The 23,999-nt window shown below is 36.5% G+C and overlaps 2 protein-coding genes across 2 annotated transcripts; one reads left to right on the forward strand and one right to left on the reverse strand.

Annotated features, from left to right (window-relative positions):
- Window positions 1-1,214: 1,214 nt before the first annotated feature.
- On the forward strand, window positions 1,215-5,773 carry LOC107568138 (tripartite motif-containing protein 35-like). Its single transcript, XM_016253992.1, has 6 exons — window positions 1,215-1,659; window positions 3,155-3,250; window positions 4,520-4,750; window positions 4,916-4,938; window positions 5,526-5,644; window positions 5,760-5,773. The coding sequence occupies exons 1-6, from the start codon at window positions 1,246-1,248 to the stop codon at window positions 5,771-5,773; spliced, it is 897 nt and encodes a 298-aa protein (XP_016109478.1). The 5' UTR covers window positions 1,215-1,245.
- A 3,926-nt stretch (window positions 5,774-9,699) lies between these two features.
- LOC107568139 (dihydropyrimidinase-related protein 4-like) lies at window positions 9,700-23,629 on the reverse strand. The gene is made up of 14 exons (XM_016253993.1): window positions 23,446-23,629; window positions 21,976-22,403; window positions 14,933-15,021; window positions 14,198-14,382; window positions 13,515-13,679; window positions 13,313-13,374; window positions 12,731-12,811; window positions 12,536-12,604; window positions 12,328-12,448; window positions 12,085-12,241; window positions 10,814-10,955; window positions 10,376-10,546; window positions 10,018-10,197; window positions 9,700-9,885 (listed from the first exon to the last, which is right to left on the reverse strand). Exons 2-14 carry the CDS (start codon window positions 22,333-22,335, stop codon window positions 9,700-9,702), a joined length of 1,968 nt encoding a protein of 655 aa, XP_016109479.1. The 5' UTR covers window positions 22,336-22,403; window positions 23,446-23,629.
- Window positions 23,630-23,999: the final 370 nt, after the last annotated feature.

Genomic DNA, 23,999 nt, shown 5'->3' on the forward strand with positions numbered 1-23,999 from the left:
AAGTTTTCACCCCTTGACATGAAACGCAAATAAAGTATAGGGTAAAACACACCGGAGTATGTTTGTTTTTGCATTTGAGAGTTGCATGCTAAGCTGTCTTCATTTATTGCTATAGTAAAATTCCTGGAATGTATTTTCCGGGAATGACCTTATGGTTGAATTTAGGGATTGTAATGGATATATATTGCTATACATATATTCTGAAAGATGTAGAACCACATGTAAACATTTGTCCACAGGCTTCTTATTGGGGGAAAAAATACTGGGACTAATTACTCAATTACATTTATTTGAGTTAGTTTGATCAATACATGAAATGACCAGGTGGCGGAAGAATTGAAAAAGAAATGCGGTTTTCTTAGATTCATCAAGCCTGAGCTTGTTAATATTATAAAAAATTTAACACGGTAAAAATTATTTTAGAAATAAGCAATAAGGTACAAGTGGTCTAAGTACATTATATATACAGTGGTGTGAAAAAGTGTTGCCCCCCTTCCTGATTTCTTATTTTTTTGCATGTTTGTCACACTTTAATGTTTCAGATCATCAAACTAATTTAAATATTAGTAAAAGATAACACAAGTGAACACAACATGCAGTTTTCAAATTAAGGTTTTTATTATTAAGGGAAAACAAAATCCAAAACTACATGGCCCTGTGTGAAAAAGTGTTTGCACCCTTAGCAGCAACAACTGCAATCAAGCTTTTGCGATAACTTGCAATGAGTCTGTTACAGTGCTGTGGAGGAATTTTGGTCCACTCATCTATGCAGAATTGTTGTAATTCAGCCACATTGGAGGGTTTTCGAGCATGAACCGCCTTTTTAAGGTCATGCCACAGCATCTCAATAGGATTCAGGAGATAAACAGAGGAACTCTTTGCTCCTGTCAGTGTGGTGACATTTTGCATTGGTGCAGATGGAAGTGATTTGGTTTTGACTGATGTTAGAGCACTTGAGGAAAGTGGTATCACTTTACACTTTAATGCCAGACCACACACACACACGGTCTAGTGACTCGGCAACAAACTCTTCCCCTGCGATCTGCACCAAGCAAAACTCTCCAAACAGACACCATTGCATATAAACAAGTAAGAGAGCTCATTTCAAAATAACTCGCTTATAAATAGACCACCGACTATCCAAACGGGGATTTCCTTTGATACCCCGTGCATAGCAGTGATTGTGTAACAACCAGAGAGCTGCAGACCAGACGTTGATTTAGAAGACGACAACATCCTACCATAATGTCAGACGATAAACACTCTTCACCCTCCAGCGACTCCTTGTGCCCAGGCTGCCAGGGTGAAGGGTCACTCCTGCTGCCCTGCGGACACACTCTGTGCCAGGCTTGCCTTCAGCTGTGCCAGGAAGAGCTCGGCCAGGACGGGCCGGGCTGTACAGAGTGCTACGGCCGCGAGTTGTTGGACAGCGTGCTGAAGGGATTGCTCGACTCGTTGTTTGAAGGGCAGCTGCGGCAGGTGGGAAGCAGCGTGGAGGGTGGCGAGACGGTGGAGGATGGAGATCTGTGCAGACAGCATAGAGAGAAACCGACTCAGTACTGTATGGAGGACGAGGAGCTGATCTGTGATCAGTGTCAGGGCGAGGAACATGAAGATCACGAGTGCAGCTCCATAGAAGAGGCCACACAAGAGTGTAAGGTGAGAAACAGGTGCATAATACTTTAGCATTTAAGTTATTATTAGTTATTAGTTTTGAGTTCAAAATGTAAGTCTTTAGTTTAAAAAAAACTTAATATATTTTTATATATTTTTGTTGTTTGAAGGGCAGCTGCGGCAGGTGGGAAGCAGCGTGGAGGGTGGCGAGACGGTGGAGGATGGAGATCTGTGCAGACAGCATAGAGAGAAACCGACTCAGTACTGTATGGAGGACGAGGAGCTGATCTGTGATCAGTGTCAGGGCGAGGAACATGAAGATCACGAGTGCAGCTCCATAGAAGAGGCCACACAAGAGTGTAAGGTGAGAAACAGGTGCTTAATACTTTAGCATTTAAGTTATTATTAGTTATTAGTTTTGAGTTCAAAATGTAAGTCTTTAGTTTAAAAAAACTTAATATATTTTTATATATTATTTATATTTATATAAAAATATTTGCTAAATTCTAAAATACAAATACATTATATAAATATTTGATAAATATTTTAATATTAAACTTTTATAATTATTTACTGAATTGAGTAAATAATGTGTGAAAAGTATTTTATTTCACTTTTTTTGCATGTTCTTCAAATGTAAGTCACTCACACTAAATGAATAAATGTAAATGTACAGTAGTAGAGATTGATCTATAAATAGACTGATATTTGACTGTTTTGAGGCTGATAATTCATCTAATATTTTGCCATTTTGAGGTTAGCATGTAATTCAGTGTAATCCCAAATCATTGGACCATTTTACCGTGTTCATGTACCATGTTTAATGACAGTCTTCTTAATTTTATAACAAATAGCCTCTGCTAAATGAATAATAAATGTAGTAGCGATTGAACTATAAATTGCCTAATATTTGGCCATTTTCTATTTTTGCCAATAACACTGTATGTCTTTTAGCGATAGACCAATATATCAGATAGGCTGATAAATCATCCAAAATTTCACCATTTTCAGTTTTCAAGCATGTAATTTGGTGTAATCTCAAATTATTGTGCCGTTTTATGTTCAACATTTATTGGCAGTCCTGTTAATGTTATTAAATATATTTAAAACTTTAAAAATGTATTTGTGGTATTTTTATTTATGTTTTAATAAATATTTGATAAATATTTCGATATAAATTTTTTGTTTATATTTTGAGTAAATATTGTGATAACTAGATTGTTTATAAAATATCAGCATTAAAATATCCAGCCACTGTAGATGCGATTATCGGCATTGGCCGGTATTTCTATTTTCTAGATGCTTTGAAACATAAGTGTTGTAATAATGTGGGCTGCCATGATAATTGATTGCAAAAAAGACTAGATTACATGAAGAATGACTAAATAGATTTTTTTTTATTATTATTATTATTATTATAAATTCATAATTAGTGGCACTAACTTATAGGAGTGAATCCCAGTAAGTTCTGGTTCTGTTATATCAATAGCATGCTAGTGGTAGTTTCAGATGAACTGACAAGAATTCACTTTGTTCTCAGAGGGAGCTGAGAGCAGCTCTCAGACCCCTGCAGGAGAAGCTGGAGATGTTCAACACAGCCAAACAAACCAGCCAGGAAACTTCAGAATACATCAGGGTAACATCTCCGAGTCAAAAGAGCAATGCAAGCCAACTTTAACAGGATATTCTGTTTGGGGGCTTTTGTACGGTGGCCGAGAAGTGCAGAACAAATCACAATTCTGAAAACAAAATAACAAATTACAAACGCAAATGCAAGTCTAAAAAACAAAATAACAATTCAGAAAACATTATAACAAGTCAGAAAACACAATGACAAATTCGAAAACAAAATAAGTCAGAAAACACAACGACAAATCCGAAAACAAATGAACAAGTCAGAAAACACAATGACAAATCAGACAAACCGGAAAAGGTAGGTATAGTTTGAGACAGCGCCATTGGTTTGGGATTACTCACCGCTGACTGGACGAGACATCTGTCAATCAACACGATCGACCCGGGTTCGATCCTGCCTTTTTCCGAACTTTTTTTTCCCTCCCTTTTCAAATCTCGTATCACATCATAAAGGCATTTCTTTTCAATAAAAATTAAGGAAATAATCAAAAAGTTTAAAATAAAGTATCGGGTAGGGTTAGGGTAGGTGTAGGGAGGGCTTTATTGTAGCAATAAGGTGGCATCCATTTAATAATTTAAATTATAATTTACACTCAATACGTTATTATTGCATACTGTTTTATAATGTACTACAATACTGAAGTGCAGATAATTGCCACTATTTGCAACAAGTAGTATACTTGATAGTAGAAATCCTGCTATTTTAACATAGTGTAACTAGGTATTTGCACTTAGTGTAAATAGCATATTGCTAAAAATACTGCTATTTTCACTTAGTGTAAATAGAATCTATTGCTAATACGAGATTTGAAAAGGGAGGAAGTAATCCCAAACCAATGGCGCTGTCTCAAACTACCTACCTCTTCCGGTTTGTCTGATTTGTCGTTGTGTTTTCTGACTTGTTATTTTGTTTTTGAATTTGTCGTTGTGTTTTCTGACTTGTTATAATGTTTTCTGAATTGCTGTTGTGCTTTCTGAATTGTTATTTTGTTTTTTAGACTTGCATTTGTGTTTGTAATTTGTTATTTTGTTTTCAGAATTGTGATTTGTTCTGCACTTCTCGGCCACCGTACTTTTGCCTATTTTAACAGGAATGTGTTTAAGACTAAAGTGAATTTAATGGCTAAAATGTATCCCACGTATACTTTTCATGTGACTGCGCACTTCACTAATTAGCTATTTTATTACTCACTTAATACATTTTTAAACATTTTGCACAAACACATTAAGGTGGCAGTAATTTCTGAACGTCTCTCCACCCTCCGGACAGAGACAGGCCCAGAAGACCGTGTGTCTGATAAAGGAGAACTTTGAAAAGCTCCATCAGTTCCTGCATGATGAGGAGATCTCCATGCTGAGAGCTCTGAGCGAGGAAGAGGAGCAGAAGAGCCAGAAGATGAAGGAGAAGATGGACAAACTAACAGATGAGATCATGACCTTAAGAGAAGCCATTAGTTCAACAGAAGAGGCCATGAGCGCTGATGATATGGCATTTCTGAAGGTAGGGAAATAAATCAAGAGTATTTTCTATTATTTTAATAGTATAGATTGAAAGAAAAATCATATTACTTTGGTTAAATATATATTGCATGCATATCAATTTGGTCTGTTTAAGAGAAACTGGAGCAGCACATTTTCTGAAAATTCTCTGATCTTTCTGTTACAGAACTACAAGAAGAAATCAGAACGGTAAAAATATTTATTCATTCATTCATCCATTCATTCTTGCGCAAATATTGATAATAATCCATATTTGCACAATCAATACTTTTCAATATTGATAATAATCTTGAGCATCAAATCAGCATTTTAGAATCATTTCTGAAGTATCATGTGACACTGGACTGGAAGACTGGAGTAATGATGCTGAAAATGATTATTTATTTATTATTTTAAATGGTAGTCATTTTTCTGAAGAATATTATTGCTGTTTTTTTTCTAAAGATTAGTTTCTATAAATTGTGATTTTGGGCTGCGCTTTGAGTTCTGAATGTTTCACTATTTATTCATAGTGATATGGAAATTACACGAAATGAAAGTTACTAAAAATATTTATTTATTTGTTCGTTCATACATTTATTCATTCATGCTTTTATGAGCAAAATAAACCCAGGCAGGGTTATTGGTTTAGCAGCCTGCAGCCACAAGACTATTTAGTAAATAAAAAGTAAAATGGCTTGTAACATTAATGTGAGTTGAGTTTGTTGATCGAGGCTCATTGTCAGTTTCAGATGAACCTCACAGTTTTTGATGAAGCTTCTCTGTTTCTGTCGCAGGATGGACTGCAGCGTTCAGGATCCGGTGGAAATCTCCGGAGCTTTGATCGATGTGGCCAAACACATCGGCTCGCTCAAGTTCAGCGTGTGGGAGAAGATGCAGACCACTGTCACATACAGTAAGAGCAAAATCTACTGTTGTGCTCAGAAAGCCATCAGTTTTTATTTTTATTTTAATTTTTTATTATTATATATTAAGGTTGGTTCCTAATCGCTGTACTCCTAGTATAACAGATCCAGACTTTTGACATGTATCTGTTTTTTTCCTGGTCTTTATGCATCCTTTGTGAAATGAAATGAAATTAAATGAAATAAAAAACAAACTCATTAACAAATTCCTTTAGTTAAATATTTAAAAATTAGCTCAACAATATCTAATTTTTAGATATTAATTCAAAAGAAGAGGCCATGAGCGCTGATGATATTGCACTTTTGAAAGTAGAGAAACAAATCAAGTATATTTTCTATTATTTTAATAGTTTCGACTGAAAGAAACTTCATATTCCTTTGGTTAAATATTTAGATATTACATGCATTAAATTGATTTGAAATTAAATTTAATTAAAAATGTAATATATTTTTTTTTATATATTTAAAACAAATGATTAAACTATTAAAAAAAATTAATAAAAAACAAAAAATTTAGACTAAAATTGTGTGTTCAAAATTGGTGTAAACCCCCCCCCCCCCCCCTTTTTAGTTCACCCAAAAATAACTATTTTGTGCTTATTTACTCACCCAGACCTCCAAACCTGTGTATGTAAATTCTTATGCTGAACACAAAAGAAGATATTTTGAAGAACGTGGGTAACCAAGCAGTCGACGGTAGCCATTGACTTTGATTTTTATTTATTTATCTATTTATTTATTTTTTCATTTTTTGGGTGAACTATCCTTTTAGCAAGTCTCGATACACTACTGTATTTTCCCCAAGGAAATTAATATCTTTATTCAGCCAGGATGCATTAAATCGATCCAAAGTGACGTAAAAAAAAAAAAAAAAAGTATCAGTTTCCACAAAACTATTAAGCAGCACAACTTTTCAGTATTGATAATAATCAGAAATGTTTCTTTAGCATCAAAACAGCATATTAGAATGATTTCTGAAGGATCATGTGACACGGAGTAATGATGCTGAAAATTCAGCGTTGCATCATAGGAACACCTTTTAAAATACATCCAAAAAAGAAAAGAGTTATTTTAAATGGTAATATTCCAGAATATTACTGCTGTTTTATTAAGATTAGTTTCTATAAATTGTGATTTTGGGTTGTGTTTTGAGTTCTGAATGTGATGTGGAAAGAACATATGAAAGTTAGAACGCTACCATTCAAAAGTTTGAGTAAAATTTTTTTATGTTTTTGAAGTCACCAAGACTGCATTTATTTATTTATCAAAACAATACTGTAAGACACTCATATTGTGAAACATTTACGCTTTAATTTTTTTCTATTTGAATATTTTTTAAGAAATGTAAATTCCTGTGACCAAAGCAGAAAAAATTTTTTTTATGTTTTTGAAGTCACCAAGACTGCATTTATTTATTTTTTTATCAAAACAATACTGTAAGACACTCATATTGTGAAACATTTACGCTTTAATTTTTTTCTATTTGAATATTTTTTAAGAAATGTAAATTCCTGTGACCAAAGCAGAATATTCAGCATCATTACTCCAGTCTTTAAGTCACACGATCCTTCAGAAATCATTCTAATATGCTAATTTGCTGCTCAAGAAAAATGTATTATCAATGTTGACTCACTGTAATGAAAGCACGTCTGCTTGAGCTCCAAATGAAAAGAGACTCAGATTACACATAGCACTACTTTTCAGCAGCATTGTTCTGGATGTATTTTACTCATTATTTTTCTCTATAAAGATTTATATATATATATATATATATATATATATATATATTATATATATATATATATATATACATGAAAGTTCAAAGCCATGAACCAAACCAACAAGGTCAAAGATCAAATGTGCTGTGGATGGTGTAAATGAATCAAAAATGATTGTACAATAAAACAATTGACTATTACATTTGATGTATTACAACATATTTTAAGTGCATTGGCCATTGAGAGCTTTCAAAGTGATTTGCATTTTCAAAGCCATTTTTTATGAAACAATTTTTTTTCATGATCACAACAAGAGATTCTCATGATTAAAATTACATTTTCTTATGATCTCATCATAATTTTTAAATATATTTTTGTATTGTGATTTAAGTACCAGTCACATTCACAAGGTGCTTCATTTGAAATACTTAAACATAGCATGTTAATATAGCAGTTCAAAGCCATGAACCAAACCAACAAGGTCAAAGATCAAATGTGCTGTGGATGGTGTAAATGAATAAAAAATGATTGTACAATAAAACAATTGACTATTACATTTGATGTATTACAACATATTTTAAGTGCATTGGCCATTGAGAGCTTTCAAAGTGATTTGCATTTTCAAAGCCATTTTTTATGAAACAATTTTTTTTCATGATCACAACAAGAGATTCTCATGATTAAAATTACATTTTCTTATGATCTCATCATAATTTTTAAATATATTTTTGTATTGTGATTTAAGTACCAGTCACATTCACAAGGTGCTTCATTTGAAATACTTAAACATAGCATGTTAATATAGCAAATTAAATAGTTAAAAGTAAACATTGTTAATTATATAAATATACCGATCAAACGTTTGAGGTTGGCAAACATTTTTTTATGTTTTTTAAAGAAGTCTTTTACGTTAATCAAGGCTGCATTGATTTGATCAAAAATACAGTAACAACAGTAATATCGTGAAATATTTACAATTTAACTTTTCATTATATTTTAATATTTCACATGATCCTTCACAAGTTCGAATATGTTGATTCAGTGATCAAGAAATATTATAAAGATCTTAAAGTATTAAAGGTGGGGTAAGTGATTTCTGGTAGCCAATGTTGACATTTGAAATCACCAAAACAAGCACGCCCCTACCCCAAAAGGGTCTCACATCTATTGTGATAGCTCCACCCCACACATACGTACGCAACCCAGGCAACGATTAGTTCTGTGAAACAAAGCAAAACCAATGTTACACCGAGTCTACACCGGACGCGAGTGGCGCAGCACGACAAAATACTATAGAACTCATTATAATCAGTGATGCTGTCTACATCTATGGTCTACACTGGATGCGGCGCAGACACGGTGTTATCAAGAAGAAACAAAGCAACCTCGGCGTTCGATCGCAGGCCTTCCGCTCCTTGAGTTCTCTCCAGCGCTGGAACACTGATTCGATATTTACATGGGTCCTACTTCTTGCCGTATTGCCTTAAGCCTGCTTTTGTTCTGCAGACGTTTTCCTCTTTTGTTTTTTATCTGCCATCTCTATCTTTCGGTCGCTCGGCTCAGCTAATGTCCGTCCTGTGCTCTGAACGCTCTCTCCTCCACATCATGAGTAGACACGCCCCTTACTGCTGATTGGCTACAAGTTTGTTTTGCTACTCGGCCCGAATCAGTTTTCTAAAGCGTTTTTGAAAAATCGCTCACCCCACCTTTAATTTTTTTTTTTTACTTTATTATCATTTAGTCCAAACTGTATAGGCTTATACTGTATGTAGATTCAGTTAAACAGTACAGTAAAAAGTAAATAAATGCATAGTATTATTTCGATCGCAGGCCTTCCGCTCCTTGAGTTCTCTCCAGCGCTGGAACACTGATTCGATATTTACATGGGTCCTACTTCTTGCCGTATTGCCTTAAGCCTGCTTTTGTTCTGCAGATGTTTTCCTCTTTTGTTTTTTATCTGCTATCTCTATCTTTCTGTCGCTCGGCTCAGCTGATGTCCGTCCTGTGCACTAAGCGCGCTCTCCTCCACATCATGAGTAGACACGCCCCTTACTGCTGATTGGCTACAAGTTTGTTTTGCTACTCGGCCCGAATCAGTTTTCTAAAGCGTTTTTGAAAAATCGCTCACCCCACCTTTAATTTTTTTTTTTTACTTTATTATCATTTAGTCCAAACTGTATAGGCTTATACTGTATGTAGATTCAGTTAAACAGTACAGTAAAAAGTAAATAAATGCATAGTATTATTATAAAAAAATACAAATGGAAACAAATGGTATATTTACTTCTAGAACCCTACTGTTTTATACTACAACAGATACATCAAAATCAAAGGTGCTTACCAGATAAAGTGAACCCGGATTGGTGCAGATTTCTAGCTGGTCCCCCTGGGGTCTTTCCTGGACATGAGGGCCCTCTAGTGGTGGGAGTGGCAGGCACAGATTTGGTCATACTGATGACATCATGAACGGGGCCATCATAGTTTCCTCTAGGAACACCACGAGTATCAGCCATCTGCAAAAAAAAAATAAAATAAAAATGTATGTCTTGAGTCTTTTTAAACTTGAAAAGTCTGTGAGGGATTTCAATCTGTTATTTAACTGTGCTGAGTAAGTCAACACTCATAAATCACAAAGACATTCTTACCTTGCCTCGGGCCTTGATTCTCTTGTAGACGAAGTCCGGATAGGCTTTCCTGGGGATGAAGCGGCCGGAACCCTCTGTCACATTGAGTTTCCCGTCCTCTAGAACGATCCTGCCCTGACTGATGACCGCCACAGGGAAACCTCGGCACTCCATTCCCTCAAAGATATTCACCTCCACTGTCTGCGGCGAAACATAGATCAGAATAATGAGTTTTACATTTCACAGAGTTTAGACAGAATCCAGCTGTAGAAGACTAGAACTGTTTCCACTCTAAACCAATAGTTAGGTAAGTCCAGTGATGTGGGATGAATAAAAATACCATTGTTAATAGGTTATCTTTTTTTTGCAATTCTCATACCAGATTGTGAGTTTTGGCAGAAAAGGTTTTTGTCTCCTTGGTGTTCCAGATGACAATGTCAGCATCCGATCCTACAGCGATTCGGCCTTTCCGAGGATACAGGTTGAAGATTTTTGCAGCATTTGTGCTCGTTACTGCAACATAATCATTCTCGTCCATTTTACCAGTTGCCTATGTGACAAAAACATTATTGGAAACTGCGAATAAGACAATGCACTGTCACATACGAATGGAAGTTGTTCTTTTGCTGTTCATGTTTGAACTCTGACCTGGGAATTCATGACATAATGGCTAATAGAGGATCCAAATATCACAAAAAATGCAAACTTAAAGCTGCAGTGTGGTTTGCAGTGTTGAAGTATATAATATTTTTTTTAAATCTTACATGCATAATTTTTTTATTTAGTTGAGAAAGAGAGACTGTATTGTGAGGCCTACCACAGCTTTGTCCCAGACGATGCTCATACGCTCCTCGATGCCGTTGGTCCCCTCCGGAATGAGGGTGAAGTTGTCCTTTCCAACAGCTTTCTGTGCCGTGGTGAAGGTGCAGTGAGCGCTGGCCGTCACCTGAAGATCCCCACTGAAACAGTTCATGACAGTCAGTAAGTATAATGCTTTCTGAAGACTAAGGGCCAGATTTACTAAGCAGAGCAGAGCAAATCAGGCCGCAATCCTTAAAAAGCGCAGTTCTACTGTCAATGTGCAAATTAAAGAACACCGATGTAGTAAGATCATTTCCATTAAGACCAATGCAATCTAACAAGAGCAACGCAAATTAGTGTAGGGCCGCAAACTAGCAGAGCTAAAGATAATCAGCAGTGTGTGATTTACTGACAACACAGGGGCAAAATAAGTTAAGAAATGATTTTTTTTGAGTGTTAAAAAATGATGCAAACACCAGTAAACTGACCACCAAACCTTAGTAAATCACCTTGCATGATTCATTAAGTACTTTAAATTTAGCATGTGAAATGGAAACGCCTACAAATGCATATGCAAAAAGGTCAGCTATTTTTTGTGTCTTTAGTAAATCCTGACAGTAGTTTTTTAACTCCAAAAAAAAGGATTTGTGCTGATGCAAGCTGTTAGTAAATCTGGCCTTTAATCTTCAACTTCAAAATATTTAAAAAGAGTGCAATTAATCTCTCTCTCTCTCTCTCTATATATATATCTCATATTTAATTATTATACTATAATATTTGTTTGTACACACACATACACACACAGTGTCATATATTTGAGTGTCATTTATATGACAATGTATATGAATGTTACAAAAGATTTAGATTTCAAATACACGCTGTTCTTTTGAACTTTCTATTCAAAAAAGAATCCTGAAAAAAATATATATAATGGTTCCACAAAAATATGAAGCAGCAAAACGTTTCAACACTGATAATAATAAGAATAATAGTAATAAGAGCAGCAACTCAGCATGTAATTAGATTGATTTCTGAAGGATCATGTGGCACTGAAGACTGAAGTAATGATGCTGAAAATTCAGCTTTGCATTACAGGAATAAATTGCATTTGAAAACATTTTACATTATTACTGTCTGTTTTCTGTATGTTTGATCAAATAATTGCAGCCTTGCTAAGCATAAGAGACTTCTTTCACATTAAAACAATTGTACCATCCCCAATCTGTAGCATATGCTGCTGAAAATTTAAGTGAAAAGCTGGTGTTTGGCCTGATTTGAGCTGCTCACCAGGACAGCAGTGAGCTGAGATAATCCGGAGTGCTCGTGTCGGAGCTGAGAGGAGGAGACATGACAAATGCAGCAGCTTTGGCCCAGTTTTTGCTCCAGTAGTGCGATCCGTCCGTGCCCAGGCCGGCTGCGATTGGTTCTCCATAGATGACCATGCCTGAAAATGAATCCATGCACATGACACAAACATTTGAGCCTTTGTGCTTCTGTTACAGTCTTGTAGAGCTCTATCAACTCTCGTACCCTTTTTCCTGGCCTTGGCGATGACATCAGCAGCTGGTTTGCTCATCACCTTTGTGATATAGAGAGGGCAGTTGGCCTGTTTAGCAATGGTGACGGCTCGATACACAGCCTCAGTCTCCACCTAGAGAAGAACAGCAGAAGTAATGCTGATGTTTACCAGCGGTAGAACAGATTTTGAATTAAACAGACCCGAACCATTAAGACAAACCTCCTCCGGGTGGCTCAGGACGTGTCCTTCTGGGCCAGTGATTCCCAGATCCAAAAGCTTCTTCTGTTCCTGAGGTTACAAACAAACACAAGAATGCATTTAAGTATGGAGAAAGGAAATAAACTGGTACATTTTGTAAAATAATATAGCTGAAATGCATTAACAATTGAAGTAATGTAGATTAATGGTAACAACCTCCTCAATGATGTCACCGTTTTCAGCATGCACCTGTGCGATGGCACCCAGTTCCCTCATGGCACTAAACATCTCATAGATCTACAGACACAGAGAGTGTTAGTTCTTGGAAACAGGATCTATAAACCTACATTGCTAAGTGGTCAAAAGTTTGGGGTCAGTAAGATTTTTTTTAAGAAATTAATATTTTTATTATTCCTCAAGGATGCACTAAATTGATCAAAGTCAAACATTTGTACTGTCACAAAGGATTTCTATTTTAAATTCAGTTTTTTTTTTTTACGTTCTATTCATCCAAGAATCCTGAAAAAAATCTTTAGGAGCAAATCAGCATATTTTCATGATTTCTGAAGGATCGTGTGACACTGAAGACTGGAGTAATGATGCTGAAAATTCAGCTTTGCGTCACAGGAATAAATAACATTTTAAAAGATATTCAATTGTAATAATATTTCACAATATTACGGTTTTTACCGAATTTTTGATCAAATAAATGCAGCCTTGGTGAGCCTTAAAAACAATCTAACAGACCTCATACTTTTGAACTGTAGTGTAAACGTTATTTTGTATTATTTTATATACCTGTGTATCAGAGCTCTGATACTTGTCCTTATAAGCCATGAAGATCAGGAAGGAGTTGACCCCTAAAAAGAGAAATTGTGTTTTTATAATGTCATTTATCTTTTTGGAGCTGAATGCAGAATGTGTTTTTATTTAGTTAAAAAGAAACACGATATACGCAGAAAGCAAAAATATCAAAGTCACACCTGAAATCTCACATCACCTTTATCTTTGACCAGATACTCCAGCTCCTCAAACAGCCCATCATGCCAGCGAGTGATGTCAATGTGCAGAGAGTAATCACAGCACGACCTCTTGTCCGCCGTATCCCTCCACTGGTCATACGCTGCCAGTAAACTAGTTCCCAGTTCAGGCACAACATGGTCAACTAAAAGATGAGCAGAGCATGACGATGAAAAATGCATTTCATCTTCATTTTGCATCTCAAGAAAATGTATCTTGATTTAAGGATGCTTCGATATTTGTAATGGAAAACAAGACAAAAATATTGAGGAGGATATTAATTTTTAGCAATGCGTGCAACATATAATGCCATGATCTGCTCAGATTTAAGACCTTTTTATGGCCTTCATTTGTTTAAGACCTTTTAATCACAATGATTTCTGTGTCCTAAATGACTCTAGCAGCTGAGTGGCTTATCTGAGGAAAGTTGAGCAGAAGAGAAGAGAACAGACAGTGACAGCGCTGTGTCCCCAATTCAACTGATTTTATGAGACCTGACAAGCTCTTATGCCCTAATACTGTACAACACACACACACACTTTAGCAGAGACCCTCCTTTCTGTTCCGCTAGAAATCCATTCTGAGTTTAATGATCTGATAACTACTGTAAGTCTTCTGCTCTCTTCTCCTCTGTCCTTATAAGATGTCGATGTAATGTCATACTGATCATGGTGGTTCCTCCCGTCAGAGCAGCTCTGGTGCCATGATAGAAGTCGTCTGCCGGGGTCATGCCCAGGTGAGGGGCCTGTAGACACGTGTTCACATCGATGCCTCCCGGGATCACAATGTGCCCATAGGCATCCACCGTCTTCACGCCGGTGGGTACAATGAGGTTCTCACCAATCTGCCTGCATGCCAGAATAATAAATCAATACAAATTGCTTGTGCTATCCCTCATCAATTCGCTTCGGATAAAAGAATCTGCTAAATGAAATGTACAATATATATAATAGAATCAGGGTTGCCAAGTCTTGAGCTACTTTTAAACTGATGCTGTGGGGATTTTTTTCCCCACGTGTTGATGGTTTGACATATTGCATAAATTATATTTGACTGAAATGCATGTATTGAAATATTTTAGATTCTACCAATGAGAAACCTGAGGGGAGCCTTAATGAAAAAAGTCTGTGGTTATTATAACTACTGTATAATAATGTCCACGTTGAAATTGTGAATAACGCATAAATGTAACTGTAAAATATGTATTTTAGGTATGCGAGTAGCATGTTTTGAGTTTTGATATTTAGGCTAAGGTCATTATGCAGACCTGACAACCCTGAATATAATATAATATAATGCTAATTACAAATAAATATAAGCTATTTTTCAATGTAAAGTTTAGAATGTTTTTAAATGTTTGAATGGCTAATGCAGATTTTTGAAATAATGAAATCTTACTTAATGGTTCCATCTTCAATGTAAATGTCGGCATAAAATGACTGGTCATCATTTACGATTTTCCCACCTTTAATAATGAGTTTATCACTCTGTGGAGAAAAAAAAGAAAAGACATACAACATGACTTTAGTACAGCATGTTATTTTAAGTTGTAAGTGATGCAACTTTAAACTTTTTTATCATTCAATTACAAATGAATATACTGTTATCATTTCTACATACATTTGCATATGCACATATTCTTACTTTTTAATACAGGTTTGGCGTCACTGACACCAAGAAGTTGATATTCAGTTTTAAGATACCCCAAAGATCATTATATTGAACTAAAATGCTTTGAATTTCACTGAAACCATGCTGACCTGCAGTTCCAAAGAGCTTTGGATGTAGATATACAGTCATTTCAAAGCACAAAGAGCTGTATAATGCATGCAAATCCTCCTATGCAATATGCAGCGCTCTTTAAGAAGCTAATCAGAGAGATTATATCATTCAAAATCCAGACAGAGAATACAAAAGAAAGATAACAGGCAACTCCACTCATCTGTAACAACACTTTTCTATTTACTTTATTATTCATGCATGACTGTTGTTTTGCATCAATGCATAGTGACTGACATTTTTCACTGGCCGTTTTTGCACCATTTCTGATGAGTCCAAATCACAATCCCAGCTACAGGAGACCAATGCTTGTTCAGTTATCCCTGGCATGGATCTATGCCAGGCAACTGGGCTTGTTAGGTCACCCAGGCATGAGACATCATTCACGGTGCTGTTAGACAGTGCCAACCTCAACTCATGGCGCAAAACCTAACTCTCACAAGGTGAAAGTCCAAACAGGCATGGTTAAAGAAAGAAACGAAATAAACATCTCTAGAATTCTGCTAAAGGGTATTTCACCACATTCACTGTGCCGGCCGAGGTGGTGTGCAACCCACAGAGCTTCACTTTAATGCAATCTGACACTTCCACAGGCGGCCCATCGTTGGCACGGCCAAAATCCCTGCCTAGCATTTCCGATTCTGGGCCACAATGTTGCTTGAGGAGAGACGAGAAAGACAGCGAGGGGTCTGGGATGCAGGACGACCCTTCACCTTATAGTACTGAATATCCAGAGCCTTTAGTAATGAATTATAGGAGTATATTATTAAACACTGCATGAATTAATATGCAGTTATTCTCAGTCATTTGCATCACTTTATGATTTTTTTTTTAATGCAGATGTTTCCAAATTAACTTAATGCGGAGTATGTGTGTTTCTGTGCTCTGAATGTGGGTCAGACAGGGAACTCTAGTGGTCACGCTGCAATGCCAAATTGTGTGGAAGGGAACTGGATCCAATTTGGCCATGTTAACATCACTCTTTCCTGGGTTTTCTCGCTCCTGCAGTGCACATGGATCCTCGCTTATTAACCCTTTTACTGTCTTTGGGTCATGGTTATTGGTAAAGCATACACTATAATACCACATCCTTTTTGTTACTGGAACCTGACATGATCATGCACATATAAATAATAATCTTTGTTTTAAATATAAAACTGTTTTTAGAAAAATTATTAGGAAATGTACACCATATTGACTGCTCCACATAGTAAAAAAAAGTATTTTAACACTTTGAAGAAAAGACTGTAAAAATGCTACAATGAAAACCTGTTAATTGTCTTTAACGTACCTTATATTTTAGGACAATACATGTAATTTTACTGTAAAATAAAAAAAAAAAGTTTAAAAGGGATTCTGAGGAAAGTTGAGCAGAAGAGAACAGACAGTGACAGCGCTGTGTCCCCAATTCAACTGATTTTATGAGACCTGACAAGCTCTTATGCCCTAATACTGTACAACACACACACACACACACACTTTAGCAGAGACCCTCCTTTCTGTTCCACTAGAAAGCCATTCTGAGTTTAATGATCTGACAACTACTGAGCTTCTGCTCTCTTCTCCTCTGTCTTTATAAGATGTCGATGTAATGTCATACTGATCATGGTGGTTCCTCCCGTCAGAGCAGCTCTGGTGCCATGATAGAAGTCGTCTGCCGGGGTCATGCCCAGGTGAGGGGCCTGTAGACACGTGTTCACATCGATGCCTCCCGGGATCACAATGTGCCCATAGGCATCCACCGTCTTCACGCCGGTGGGTACAATGAGGTTCTCACCAATCTGCCTGCATGCCAGAATAATAAATCAATACAAATTTTAAGATACCCCAAAGATCATTATATTGAACTAAAATGCTTTGAATTTCACTGAAACCATGCTGACCTGCAGTTCCAAAGAGCTTTGGATGTAGATATACAGTCATTTCAAAGCACAAAGAGCTGTATAATGCATGCAAATCCTCCTATGCAATATGCAGCGCTCTTTAAGAAGCTAATCAGAGAGATTATATCATTCAAAATCCAGACAGAGAATACAAAAGAAAGATAACAGGCAACTCCACTCATCTGTAACAACACTTTTCTATTTACTTTATTATTCATGCATGACTGTTGTTTTGCATCAATGCATAGTGACTGACATTTTTCACTGGCCGTTTTTGCACCATTTCTGATGAGTCCAAATCACAATCCCAGCTACAGGAGACCAATGCTTGTTCAGTTATCCCTGGCATGGATCTATGCCAGGCAACTGGGCTTGTTAGGTCACCCAGGCATGAGACATCATTCACGGTGCTGTTAGACAGTGCCAACCTCAACTCATGGCGCAAAACCTAACTCTCACAAGGTGAAAGTCCAAACAGGCATGGTTAAAGAAAGAAACGAAATAAACATCTCTAGAATTCTGCTAAAGGGTATTTCACCACATTCACTGTGCCGGCCGAGGTGGTGTGCAACCCACAGAGCTTCACTTTAATGCAATCTGACACTTCCACAGGCGGCCCATCGTTGGCACGGCCAAAATCCCTGCCTAGCATTTCCGATTCTGGGCCACAATGTTGCTTGAGGAGAGACGAGAAAGACAGCGAGGGGTCTGGGATGCAGGACGACCCTTCACCTTATAGTACTGAATATCCAGAGCCTTTAGTAATGAATTATAGGAGTATATTATTAAACACTGCATGAATTAATATGCAGTTATTCTCAGTCATTTGCATCACTTTATGATTTTTTTTTTAATGCAGATGTTTCCAAATTAACTTAATGCGGAGTATGTGTGTTTCTGTGCTCTGAATGTGGGTCAGACAGGGAACTCTAGTGGTCACGCTGCAATGCCAAATTGTGTGGAAGGGAACTGGATCCAATTTGGCCATGTTAACATCACTCTTTCCTGGGTTTTCTCGCTCCTGCAGTGCACATGGATCCTCGCTTATTAACCCTTTTACTGTCTTTGGGTCATGGTTATTGGTAAAGCATACACTATAATACCACATCCTTTTTGTTACTGGAACCTGACATGATCATGCACATATAAATAATAATCTTTGTTTTAAATATAAAACTGTTTTTAGAAAAATTATTAGGAAATGTACACCATATTGACTGCTCCACATAGTAAAAAAAAGTATTTTAACACTTTGAAGAAAAGACTGTAAAAATGCTACAATGAAAACCTGTTAATTGTCTTTAACGTACCTTATATTTTAGGACAATACATGTAATTTTACTGTAAAAAAAAAAAAAAAAGTTTAAAAGGGATTTTAGTATAAATGAGTATATACTATATTAGTACAAAATATTTATTAACTTACTTACTCAAACTATTTTATTATGTGTAACAAGGCGATTCCTAACATTCATGGTAAAATATTCAAAAAGCAATTAATTAATGAAATGATGTAAAACATCAAAAAAATAAATAAATAAATAAAATAAGAGTGTAAAAGATTATATTTTATTCTTGGTCACAGTTATGATCAGTGGGAAACTGTGAAAGAGTGAATTTACCCATTCACTTTACCACAATACAGTAACTATGGCAAAGTAATATGGTAAACTTAACCCACTGATCTAAGAATAACTACATAACAAAAAAAGAATTAATAAATAAATAATGTTAATGGTTAAAATAACTGTAGTAGAAAGTGTGCATCAAAGGGTTAATTTTTTACTAACAGCAAAATTGTTAAAAAGTACACGTGTTACTGTTACATGTACTGTATATGCTGGTGTGGTTTGTGCTTGTGTGTGTAATGTGCTCTATCTTCTGTAATTATTGACCACAGCTGCTGGAGGCCAATTTAAAAGTCATTGTGGCCTTTCATTGTACTAGCATATTATACAGCAAATAACAGTAACAGTAAGTTTACAGTAGCTAGCAGCTATACCAACTAGCTAGAGAGATGCTACAGAGATGGAATCTGGGAAACGTATTCAAATATATATATATATATATAAATAATATATGTTTTATAAATGTTAAATTCTGACATTTTGTGCAATGTGCGTAAATGGTGCAGTGACTGTATTATAAAGCCAAAATGCATATTTCATTTTCACGAAGATGTCAGACCGACCAGTACAGGAATGAGCCGACATGAACGAATGAAAGACACAATGGACACGAGAAACCGGGAACAAGCCGCCGCAATGACAAATTAAACACATAACCGTTTTTTCACTTTAATGGCATAGAAAATGACCTATACATTGCCATTAAAATAAAATTACTGAACCTAAACACATAGGAGCCTGATAAAAATGCTAATTTTAGATGAAAATTTTGACGGCACTTATAGGCTTTTGCATCTGAACTCTTCAAATACATTAGCAGGCAGAGCAAGCTCACTGTTCACAATGCGCATCTCTGAGGGGAACGGACTGTCCTACAAAAAAACTTTCGATGGCATTTTTCTTTCATCTTGCCTCAGTATGCATTGTGTTTAGAGCGGTAATCAAGGAAACAATGCACCACTGCTGTTCATTAAGCGCCACCTGCTGACAGAGAGTGAATTTGCATTTTCATTCAGCCCCATCTGCTGTTTGGTATGTTTTGTGTAGCCTAATTTCACAAAGCTAGAGTCAGACCATTCTGTTTTTGCTTCAGGTTTTGAAATTATACAGTCTAATTTAGATCAAAATGTATGCTTATAAAGCAACTAACCATATTCTTCATGCACTCATGTTTTCATTCTTTCTTGTCTTTTGCTTAAATAAATCACATTAAAAACCAGTACTGGATTCTGCCATGAAAAGTTAAGATCAGTGCATCCCTACATTTATGAATGTCTGAAATGAAGAAATTCTGATTTAAATGTTAGTATTGTAGCTGCCTTTGGTCGATAAAGTTCTCTCATTTAAAGCTAGCTGAGTTAATATCAGTATATTTTTGTCATAAAGCTATGCAGTTTCTGTGTGAATGATCGGTTGTGGAATTGGCTGCGATGCAAGGGGCACCAGCTAAAATCTTGCCTAGGGCACCAAATTGGTCAGGGCCACACCGGCACAGGGTTATTATTATAGCACTTAACCCCACCCCAGACCTCACTAATTTTCAAACCCTGGCTACGACCATGAACACATTATCACTGAAGCAGCGTTTTTATCCACGTTTGTCACATCATTGCATGCATTAGTGCAGCTCTTAAATGTCCACCGGCTTTCTCAGCAGTGTTTGGAGGACAGCAGGTTGTTGCCGGCGGTGGAGGAGGCTCACCCTTGACTGCACAATACAACCATCCTCCTCCTTCTTAACATCATTGTCTCTCCGTTAATGCAGCTAGCACACATTCACCGGTGGCCTCGGGTTTTAATCGCTAACATTTCTTACCGTCACGCGAGGGTTGTTCTTCTTGCCTTGGAAAGACATGGCACGGGTCTGGGAGCAGCTTTGATTTCCGAGAACGCGAGTCGGGATGGTGATGATGATGATGATGATGGGATCTGCGCTCACGTCAGAATAAGGGCGCAGCGACCGGGCGCGTGGACGGGTGTCGGGATTCGGGGTGTAATTTAGTTTCAGATTACCGGGGTTCAATAGTCACAGGAGACAAAAGCCCTCCAGAGCCCCCACCCTCTGTCTGTGTCTGCTCACCATCTGCTGCTTTAGTATTCACACCCCATTCTGCACTCAGGGCGAGGCGGAACCCACAGAGGAACTCTAGGTCCAGCCTCTGTACGCACACATTTCTTACAAAGCTTTTGTACTTCCACAAATTAACTCATTTAATAACAAACTAGTAAGTAATAGAGTAGTTTATTCTCTGAAGAGTCCAGTGCTGCAAAATCATATATTTTTAATATTTTAAAAAAAGTAGTAGTAGTTTTTAGGTGGGGAACGACAAGAGTTTAGAATCGTTCACTTTACCAGAGTTACAATAAAGTATGATTAGGAAAAAAAAATAAGTTGTAAATAAACTATAAGATTTTTTTGTACTACGTTTTACACGAATTTTAATTCGAAATCTTCACGTTTACTTCAATGTATTACCTTCCGTTTCTTTGTAATTATTTGTGAAATTTACGAGCATTTTTTAGTGTAATAGGGTACATTTATTTTGATTTTTATTGTAATGTACAAACATCAAGAAACACGATTACGTAACAAAGAAAAAAAACCATATGGTTTCTTTTTAGAATAAAACAAAATAATAATTATGCCCATTAATATATCTATCCACTACATTAGGAAAATAATAAATAAAATATTCCAAATAACGACATTAGCTATTTTTGAATTTATAATCATTATCAAATGTCATTTTGAATGCAAGCCCGACTGGTTAAAATAACTGTATTAGACGCCATCAAATGATTATTTATTTTTACTAATAGCGAAATTGTTAAAAAGTTTTACTTTTGAAATTTGAATAATATTGTGCATATATATGCAAACATATATAGGCTACATACACTCACATATACATTACTGTATGTATGTATATGCGCGTATCTATATACACAATTAGCATGTCTCCTGTGAAGTTTCACTTGATTTTTTTATTTATTTATTTTATATATATATATATATATATATATATACAACTTTGACACAAACACGATGCAAACCGGAATTAAACAGCTACCAAGTTAGTATAATTTAAACTGTAGTGAGCGCTTATGATAGACACAATAACACAGGGATAGTTGAAACGGGAGTGATTACCTCTCGTCGCCCGTTGTGCGCTCGATCGGGTCCGGTGGGGTAAACGAGGGTCTGACCCTGTGAACTGCAGGACGGGGTGGGCTGCGTTCGGCTCGGAGTCGTTTGACTCACGCTGCTGAAATCACTCATGCTCGACGTGTCGCTGAAATTGTCCCTCTGATCGTCCACTCGTCCCCGAAGGTTTCTCCTGGCAGAACTGGGGCTGTACGACTCAAAATTCAAGGTTTTATTCTCAAAAGCTCCTTCGATGTTGCAGAACATCCCTCCGAACTTCACCCGGGGTTTAGGGCTCTCGGTGCCCAGTCTGGACAGCAGGGAACCCTGGTCATCGTCCTGGGGAAGGAGTCTTCTCCCAGCCATGGCTCACAGAAGAAATGGGAAGCTTGTTTGAGGAATCTTTGGGCTGGTATTCCAGAGACACACTTCCACTGTGAGAGACAGACAGGTGCCGTTATAGGAGCTGTCCAGAGAGGCGTGGTGCTGAAATCCTCCACTCACTGGATTAGGAAAGACATGAGCTCTCTCGAGATTAAGTCATCAGAGAGAGTCAATGCAAAGTCCTGTTTCTGAATCTGACTCTATAGATAATTTCATTCACAAAAGAGTAAGTGTGAGTAGGGTAGAATACATAACAATATTCCTCTACTTTTAAGTTGGCTTTAAAGTCAAGAGTCAACAAGTTTCATCTATCTATCTATCTATCCATCTATCTATCTATCCATCCATCCATCCATCTGTGTCTATCTGGGTCTTTTGTATAACAAATACTTTAATATGTTGATTATTTTATAATTTGTACAAATATAAATTAATATGAGGTCATGAAAACTGCATGTACAGTGATATAAAAATGCCATGTCCTAAATGGACATATCTTGACATACTGACCTTGCATTCAAAATATTTAAAATACATTTTCATATAGATTTCAGAGCACTCTTATTTATTTTGTGATCTATGAAAATCATATGCAAAAGTAGAAGTCAGCACCATATATCACTTTAAGCAATTAATATTGTGTATGACTTTCATACACCACCAGTAACGGTGCATGCATTATAAGCATTTCTAAATATTTTCTTTCAATCCTGTTTTAAACAATTGTATGCTTTAGTGCAATATACAGTGGGTACGGAAAGTATTCAGACCCCCTTAAATTTTTCAGTCTTTGTTATATTGCAGCCATTTGCTAAAATCATTTCAGTTAATTTTTTTCCCTCATTAATGTACACACAACACCCCATATTGACAGAAAAACACAGAATTGTTGACATTTTTGCAGATTTATTAAAAAAGAAAAACTGAAATATCACATGCTTCACAGCTGGCCTACTGTTTATAACGTAATGCATATAGAAGGTGCAATTTAAAACTATTATTTTGACAAGCAATGCCTTCAAAAATGAGCTAATGGGTTGCATTAGGAAGAAGTGTTGCAATTCATGTTAAACAGGCAGACGCTAAACACACCAAGTGCTTGCAGATGTCGTTTACAGTGTGTCTGGTCTCATCTGCGCATGTGGAGATCTGGGAAAGTCCATCTGGAGGCTTGAAGATGTGCCCAAAGGAGAGGACTCCTGCCCCATATGCTGAATGCCTCTGGGAGTGAATGCGTTAAAACACTTTACAGCCAGAATGGATCATATAAAAGCACAATAGCTGCAGTCTAACAATAGCCTGAGGAAAGAGGGCTTGCATTTCATCTAATATAAGATGCATGATTCATTTACATTCATACCTGACCAGAGAGATGATCTCACCACTTCTTGCACGCGTGGAATCTAAACAGATCTATAAATTATATCATCAATAACTGTGCAATGAAACTGTGAAAGCAGTAAAAGCACCAACAGTAACAGACTAAATCAATCATAAATTCATAACCAATTTTAGCAGCAGCGTGCATGTGTGAGTAAAACTAAACATGTTGTTTATTTCCATAATAAAATGGGTTTTCTTGCATGTTTTGTAGTTAAGCAGAACCTTCAAAGGCCGTGATCGTAAAAGATTTTCATTTCCTTATT

The sequence above is a fragment of the Sinocyclocheilus grahami genome, unplaced genomic scaffold (assembly GCF_001515645.1).
Source record: "Sinocyclocheilus grahami isolate Dianchi unplaced genomic scaffold, SAMN03320097.WGS_v1.1 scaffold1220.1, whole genome shotgun sequence".
Taxonomy (NCBI): Eukaryota; Metazoa; Chordata; class Actinopteri; order Cypriniformes; family Cyprinidae; genus Sinocyclocheilus; species Sinocyclocheilus grahami.

Coding starts and splice junctions, on each gene's coding strand:
- LOC107568138 (XM_016253992.1), top strand. CDS start 1,246: ATGTCAGACGATAAACACTCTTCACCCTCCAGCGACTCCTTGTGCCCA. Junction 1,660..3,154: donor AGGCCACACAAGAGTGTAAG/GTGAGAAACAGG, acceptor CTTTGTTCTCAG/AGGGAGCTGAGAGCAGCTCT. Junction 4,751..4,915: donor ATGATATGGCATTTCTGAAG/GTAGGGAAATAA, acceptor TTTCTGTTACAG/AACTACAAGAAGAAATCAGA.
- LOC107568139 (XM_016253993.1), bottom strand. CDS start 22,335: ATGGCTGGGAGAAGACTCCTTCCCCAGGACGATGACCAGGGTTCCCTG. Junction 12,605..12,730: donor ACGGTGACATCATTGAGGAG/GTTGTTACCATT, acceptor TTGTAACCTCAG/GAACAGAAGAAGCTTTTGGA. Junction 10,547..10,813: donor TCGTCTGGGACAAAGCTGTG/GTAGGCCTCACA, acceptor TTTGTCACATAG/GCAACTGGTAAAATGGACGA.